This window comes from Conger conger, chromosome 13 (genome assembly GCF_963514075.1).
Source record: "Conger conger chromosome 13, fConCon1.1, whole genome shotgun sequence".
Classification (NCBI taxonomy): Eukaryota; Metazoa; Chordata; class Actinopteri; order Anguilliformes; family Congridae; genus Conger; species Conger conger.
In genome coordinates, this window is record NC_083772.1 from 13,607,149 (window position 1) to 13,615,695 (window position 8,547).

Here is an 8,547-nt window from a genome sequence, read left to right on the forward strand (position 1 = left end):
ACATACACATGTACACACACACATACACACATACACACATGCACACACACACACACACATGCACACATATACACACATGCACATACACATTTACATACACACATACACACACACACACACACACACATGCACACACATACACACATGCACATACACATTTACATACACACACACACACACACATGCACACATATACACACATGCACATACACATGTACACACACACATGCGCACACACACACACATGCACACATACACACACATGCACATACCAATTTACATACACACATACACACACATACACACATATACACACATGCACATACACATGTACACACACACACACATACACACATACACACATGCACACACAGACACACACACACATGCACACATATACACACATGCACATACACATGTACACACACACATACACACACGCACACACACACACACACACACGCATTCTTGAAAGCAAGAAACAAATTACAGGCAATACAGTGCTGCTAACAACCGATAAGCCGAAAGAGAAAAAAAGATGTGAAACCAGATAGAGAAAAGGGGACTGGGTGAATGTGCGTGGGCGAGGGAGAGAGAAGCATGACGAACAGGAAATCCCTGGCTGCACAGCGAGAGAGAGAGAGAAAGAGTAATATGAGAGAGAGAGGGTAAACGGTGAGAGAGTAGCGCAAGACAGAGGGAGAAAGAACAAAGGCTGAACTCAACATCACGAGGAAACAACGAAAACGCAGAAACATCACAAACAAGATCAGATTCGTCAGGGGCCAGTTCATCCACCTCATCTTTCACAGGGACGTTTGAGATCCCTCCTCTTGGACTGGTGCCTGGGCTATGTGACGGACAGCTTCCCATAGTCTGCTTTTGTTCCTGAACCGGGGGCAGATCGAGAGGGTCTACAGTGCCGACCAGGAGAAGAGATGCTCCTTTCCTGACGGAAGGATGGCTTACAGTTCATGGACTTTCACCGTCATTTTACTGTACTCACTTTGGAGACACACAGCAAGTAAGACCAACATAAATATTTATGTATATATTATTGTTTATGTATATAATGTTTTTACAACTGGTTACAGAAAAGTTACATTTTTCACAGTTCTTCTTCACACAGTTCGCACAACAGCAGTCTGTGGACAGCCGACGATTTCCCACTGCTTTGACACACAAGGCATACAATGATCACAACTTTCAAAATTATTTAATTATTTTCGTACTTTTCTCAGCCAATTTTACTAATATTTGCATTCATTATTTCAAAACCTGACATACAAAATTCAAATGGATGGCAATTTCCATACATATAATGAAATATATTCAAAATCCTAAGAAAGTGGACATGATGTTTATGGAGACAACTGGTGAAAAAACATTGATTTACAGTTTTCTACAATCACTTTGACTCTAATTTCAGAACCTTGAGGTCATTTTTTAAAACTGTAGACACAAAACTCAAAACGGATAATCAAAATGCCCATTTTTCTAAACTCTAAACAGTTTTTTCAATTGCTTTGGATACAATATCCATGAACCAAAAATAATTTGTTCGCTGAACCCAAATCATTTGTTCAGAATGACGCAAACTTAACGTTCAAAGTATTAGTATTTCAAAATGAAATACACAAATGACATTTGAAAATACTGTCTTTTCATTCATGACAATGCATCTAACTACCAAGGTACTCAACTACTCAAAATGATAAGTAACTGCAACATTACTCCTAAAGCATAGTTTTATGGAAACAGATTACTTGTAACAACATTCCAGAGGACAGTGTCTTTCACTGCAGTTGAGGATCTTTTTCCCACTTAGTACCTATAATTCTGTTGCTATGATTACTAAAATTCAGCAGAAGCTTGTGATATTACCACCAAAGTGATTGTAAAAAAACTGTAAGTTATGTTAGTGAGACCGACCACAGCTGAATCCCTCAAGTGGAGACCTACCCTGGTGTTTTCAATGCGATTACCTATATTAAAAGGGGACATTTTTAGACACCTCATTTTTGAAGCATCAACAGTAATGCTAACTTTGTTAGTGCTTCTTTTTTTTCTTTTTTTTTGTCTTTGTGTTATGTGACAGTTTGTTCTTACACTTTTGGTAGAATTATTTTATTTTGAGATGAATGTGCAGTGTGTTGGTAGTTCTGGGCATGCAATTAACCGTTGTGTCAAGCTGCACAGATAGCCTCACTGTAAAGACTTCAGTTTTGAGAAATGCTTGTAAACAACTGCAAGTCTTCATGAAGCGAGTTATGCTCCAAATAGAATTAAATATGGCTGGAGGATCTTTTCTAAATGTTATAATAGTAACATGTATACACAAATGACAGATCAAAGGCGTGTATTGCGTTTGAAACGTTGCGTTTTATACATTCGTAAGACTGGAATATACCGTATGTGAAAAACGCGACTGCCTGCTTAGCAGAGTTTTTGTGGTTGGTACGACTGTTCGCAGAAGTGCTTAAATTTCCCTGCAGTGCGCGCGGTTTTATTTTTGCGTATTTAAATTGTAGGCGACGTTTCCGTCTTCCACGTTCCGTCACGTACAGTCCAGTGAGTCAAACTTAAAAGATAGCTTACGATATTAATTATTTATGTGCCCGATATGTAGGCTACTATAGTCATCTCCAAATGTATTGGATCACAAAGGTCTATACCAAAGGTGTAATATGTTCTAAGTAATTTAAATAAAATCAGAAATTCTTAACTCTTGTCTCATCTTCATCTTTTTATCTCAACCCAAAATGTATTCAGTGTATTGCAAAAACAAATGAATTGGCTTGCTGTTCCAATACCTTTGGAGGAGACTGTATATTGCAGCTGCCATATGCAAGTTATTTCAGTTATTTACATTCAGTTCTGTCTGGCTACCATGCACAAGGGAGGTGAAACTGTGAAGTTGCAGTTCTGGAAACCCCGGCATCAAAGCTAACATTGTCGAAACACAGGGTCTTCCACTTGTCAAGAATACATTTGTTCTGCGGAGTGCTTACATATGAACGTCACACATAAGATGTTTATCCTGCTCGTTTTATCCTAAGTTCAGAGCTGTACCCCTCCCTCTGTCTCTGGGTGATTTATAATCTCTCATTTAAAAATTATATTCTTTCGCTCTCTCTGTTTCCAGGCCAGGAACCACAAAGCCCCAACAATGTGACTGTGGTCATTCAGGATGGAGAAGTGTCACTTGTCTGGACCCCCCCTGCCTCATTAGAGGCCTACTACAAGGTCCAAATTAAAAAGTGAGTGTCTGCATGCAGGGCCCTTTCCTTGTGGTGCCCCTGTACACTACAATAGTGTGCCTCACAATCAGGCTCCACTGACCGCCGCAAGGAAAAGAAACAATTCGTTTTATCATTATATTGTAAGCAAAATACGTCGTATGTGATTATCAGTAACTGAAGAATATTTCTGAGGGCCCCTATCATCCGAACCTCCTGAAACTCAACCACCCGACCGACACAATGTTCTCATCGTAACTGTGGGCAGAAAGCCACAGGTAGAAAGTCTTTCAAAATCGTGCTCACCATTAAACATGCGATTAATGAAGTTGCATTGACAGGTATTCCGGGTGCAAAAATTGGACTACCGTGCCAGGCTGTGAGCGGGTGAGGACCCCCCGCTGCGACCTGACGAGCCTCACTAATTCCCTGGACATATACTGGTGTCGGGTTAAAATGATCAAAAAGGAGATGACCTCCAAATGGACAATAAGAAGATTTAATATAATGAATGATGGTGAGTATTTGAAGTCTCTCTCAAACAGAAAGACTCACACACACACACACACACACACACACACACACTCTTGCACATGTGGCCACACACACAGGTCAGGCAATGTTAGTCGCCCTTTCAGCCTCTCCTTGACGGAAATGAAGGTTATGCATTCTCTCTCTCTCTCTCTCTCTCTCTCTCTCTCTCTCTCTCTCTCTCTCTCTCTCTCTCTCTCTCTCTCTCTCTCTCTCTCTCTCTCTCTCTCTCTCTCTCTCTCTCTCTCTCTCTCTCAGATACTAAATTAGTTTTTTTACTCCTTGTCTCACAGGTGGCCTGCTGCCCCCTACCTTCACTCTGTCATCCAGCTCCACATCAGTCAAAGTCAGAGTTCACAGAAAACCAGCCCTGGTGGCTACCTACAAACGTGGGCTCGACTACACATATTACCTACGAGAGAAAGAGCAGGACATCATGGTACGTCCATACAGCCTACCACCGAAAGCAGTACTGCTCATACTCATACTCATACGTGCCTGTGTTATAGACACCTACCATACACTTCAGTCTACAGTCGATAAGCATTTGCTTGTCTTTAATTCAGTCTGCATTCATGAGAAGTGTGATAAAGGGCACGAGGTGCACGATAGTAATTTATCATTATCTCTCTTTGCGGCCATGCAGGATTCAATTATGGGCTTGCAGGTGAACAAGACTCGCCATTGGGAGGCAGACAATGCGGAGGAGGAAGATGTGGAGTTTGATTACCTGACATGGGGACAGGAATACTGCGTCCGTTTGGACGTGAAGCACACCTCTGGGAATGCCGCCAGTCCAGCATCCTCCGAACAATGCATTCTTCTCCCAAGGCCAGGTAAGGACACGCTCCCCCTCTCCCTGTTGAGCATGACTTCCACGCCCCAGCATGGCATAACCCTTGTCTATGCTTACCATTCTCTATACTCCCCCTGTCCTAAGGGTAAGAAATGCCCGGCCTTCACTATTTTGCATGAAGAAACAACCTGACATTCACCGCAAACTTTGTCATGAAATTTTAAGTTGAAAAAATATATAATTTAAGGGGTTTTCTCTGCTGTTAAACATAGTTGTAATAACATTTTTGACCCTTAAGACAACACAAGGGTTAAGGGCCCTTGAGCTTACGCATAGGTTTTAGACAGAGTGCGATATGAATATCCGTCCCTGTGTATCCTTGCCAGCTTGTGCAAGACAACGACTCTTTTGTACCCAAAGGCAATACAGTTTTCTGCCCCGCATAACATTTTTAGTTGTATAGTCACAGAAATGACTAATAGGTAATGGTAGAAGCTCATGAATAGTATATTCAGAACTTGCAGTATGCAGCACTTTTGCTGAAATGAGGGATAAGGCAGGTTATAGTCGGGTTTCAATCAGTGTTTGTCCTTAACTTTTCTTCCTTTTCCACCTCAAAAACTAATTGATACAGTTATAATGATTGAAACGAGGTCTCGAAGACCCGCCCCTGTGTTTCTGGAGTACGGAATTACAGCGTGTGTTCTTCATCCGTTGACAGACTGGTACATAGCGGCCATATTGCTGGCCATATCGCTGAGCAGCCTAGGGGTGCTGGGCCTGCTGACTCTCCTGCTGCACTGCTTCCTGTGGCGGCCCAAGCCCCTCCCCAGCACTCTGGTGAGTGACCCCTGAACCCCACTCTCTCCACTTCAGCTACCTTCACCACGCGGCCGTATGGATGTGAAAAAATATATATTAGCAATATCAGACCTGAGCACAAAATATAGTTGTTTTGGATTTCTACGCTGTACTGGGCTGGGTCTGGTGTATTGGGCTCTCAAAAAGCGCATACCTTGCAACTGACAAATTGAGCACAGAAAAGTATTTGAAACTAAAAAAGTTACATATTTGACCTAGGTCTGATCAATATATTGGAAGACTTCACAATATATTATTTGCAAATATACTGTGCTAAGTATTGCCACTATAATGTATTGATCTTAGTAGATATTATACTGCTGTGATATATTTATCATTATATTTTTTTAAAAGGTCCATATTTTTAAAAATACATTGCAGTATATGCCATTTCCATAAGGGTAATTCCACAGTGCAACATATTGCGTGAAAGAGCACTTAAATCCACAATTCTAGGAATGAAAGCGGAATGAATATAAAAGGTCAAATTCAGTTCTCTTTTTTCATAATTGTCATTTGTGTATAAGGGGGAGGGACCAGGTTGCATGCTTTCGTATTTCAATTTCGCTCACATTCAAAGTACAAAGCCCAAGATGCAGTGGGTTTCTGAATCGCAAATAAATTAAATAAAATCCCCACCCCTCCATAATCACAGTGGTCAGTCAATTTTGCTGACTGTTGAACTCGCCAAATGGGGCTTGTATAGAAAATATCAAGTTGTGAGTTTAGGTTCATGGAACCTGCTATAATCGCAGTTCGTGTGAAATGTTTCTTTCTGTCCCTCAGAAGTGTCCCAGCAATGTCCAGGGCCCCCTGATCTTGGGTGAGGTCCTTGTGGAGAAGGTGACGGACCAGGGGTGGTTCCTGCTTAGCCGGAATAGGAGCAAGGAGCTGGGCTGGAACCAGAAGGCGAAGGAGACAGATGAAGGGGAGACGAGGAGGGGCAGCACGGACAGCGGGGTTAGCGTGGAACAGCCCCCATCGGAGAGGGCGGGAGGAGGAGAGCTAGGCGAGGCCAGGAAACGGGAAGACAGCGGCTGCGGAAGCCTCCAGGAAACCGACGGCGGCAGCGGAGGCAGCGGCGGCAGCAGGCGAATGTCTGGAAAGCGCCCCCTGCTGGAAGGGAGGAACTCCGGTGGAGACTCCCCTCAGATGGAGGACAGTGGCTTGAGCCTGGGGTGCGGGATCCAGTACAATGGAAGCGGTAGCCTGCAGGGGGAAGACTGCGGGCACCTCCCTGTGGAAGGGGTGGAGGCTGGGGATGGATACCGCAGCCAAAGGCCGTCCTTTGTGGTTGTCCAGGACTTTGAGAGAGAGAAACCCGGCGAGAGGACCACTGCTGAAACGGACAGCAGCACCAAAATCCCTGTGGGGTACCGGTCCGGTCTGTTCACCTGTGTGTGCCGGGGAGAAGGACTATGTCTTCGGTGTCAATCTCTCGCACCTCTCCCCGCTAAAGAACACTCAAAGTACAGCTATCCCACGGCACACCACAGTGACCAGTTCCCTGCATCTTCAATCACCCGCGTCCCAGGCAGCTATTTAACGAAGAGCCATCCGCACAATGGGGGCGATCTGGCAGGCAGAGACATGCCGTTTGTTTGCCACGTACCTCAAACAGAATCAAGCGAGTCTATCCCGCTGCTGATCTCTGTGCCACAGCTCCCCCTTCTGTGTGGAGGACTAGACGGCGGCGTGAATGCTCCATCTTTCTCGCTGCAAGATGTGGAGTTGACCTTTGGGTGAACGGTTACACCGCTTCCGTGTGAATGCAGGGAAACCAGCCACCAGCCATGTGTGAAATTCTAACCGCCGGGTGCCAAAACAAGCCCTCCGAAGGGCAACAAGCTAACTCAGAACGAAGAGAGCTGACATAGAGCTAACACAGAGCTAACTCAGCTAACTCAGAACTACAAGAGCTGACATAGAGCTAACACAGAGCTAACTCAGCTAACTCAGAGCTAACGTCGAGATAACTCAGCGGTGACACTGAGGTAACTCAGAGCCGACAGAGCTAACTCAGCTCAGGGCTAAAACCGAGGACGCTTACATATGTCATTACAAATATGTGAGGCAACAGACATTATACATCTTAATAATTTGCTTTGGAGACTGGTGTATGAGGGAAATGCAAATTGTAACAGACTTGTGCCTAAATACAATGAGGGTGTGAAGGGCACAAGAAGGACGGCCAATCATTACCTGTTCCATCTGATAGCCATTTGAAATAGACAAAGGCAATAATAGTGGAACATAGGCTATGAAAGGGGGGAAAACTGACACTCACTCGATCATTTATGCAATTTATGCCTCACCTGCCAGATGTGGATGATATTAGTGTGTGAGGCATAAGCAAATTACAAGGGCTAAAATCATAAGAAACAAAGACTTTTACATATTGTGTATCATTACTCGTTTTGCTTTGCAAGTTGTTGTATAGATGTCAAAATCTGCATATTGTCAATGATTTGATCTTTCACAAGATGTCAAATTGTAACACCATAAACCAGCAGAAAAGATACATTACTATGATCAAGTTACATTGAGACTTTGACAGCCCAGAAACTACAAACTACTACATTTCTGATCAAAAATCCATGACAGAGATTTAATTTAATCCCCAGTAGATATAAAACAAGCCAAGGAACCATTGAATGTATTTTGGGATGGATTCTGTGAATCAGGCATTTGCATTACGGTAGTTTCCCCCCTTCGTGGTGACTAATGTGCTGTATGAATATCTTTTTCTGCAACAGAAAAGGAACGCTCTGTGATCACTGTTTCATCTCACTTAATTTGAATTATTTCAGTTTTTCAAGCTATTGTATATGTATATTTATGAATAAAAGTGTTTTGTAATTTCACCAAATGACCTGCCACCATTTATGGTATACCACAACAAAATACAGAACGTACTGTAGTTGGTGAACATATAACAGTGTGATTTGATGGGAATTTCCTCAGAAAAGCCCAAAATATTCACAATAATGACTGCCTAACAATTATATCAAATGGAAGTTCCAACAATCTGGTTTCACAATACCAGTACTTTTCATAGAATGAAGGTCATACAATCCCAGAGGGCCAACAAATCAGAAGAGAAACTCAGCCAGCAAGTAT

General features: G+C 43.0%; 1 protein-coding gene across 1 annotated transcript; it reads left to right on the forward strand.

Annotated features, from left to right (window-relative positions):
• The first annotated feature begins 662 nt into the window (after positions 1-662).
• Positions 663-8,296, forward strand: il10ra (interleukin 10 receptor, alpha). The gene is made up of 7 exons (XM_061217517.1): positions 663-1,024; positions 3,146-3,260; positions 3,581-3,756; positions 4,064-4,209; positions 4,417-4,606; positions 5,288-5,406; positions 6,214-8,296. Exons 1-7 carry the CDS (start codon positions 961-963, stop codon positions 7,171-7,173), a joined length of 1,770 nt encoding a protein of 589 aa, XP_061073501.1. The 5' UTR covers positions 663-960; the 3' UTR covers positions 7,174-8,296.
• Positions 8,297-8,547: the final 251 nt, after the last annotated feature.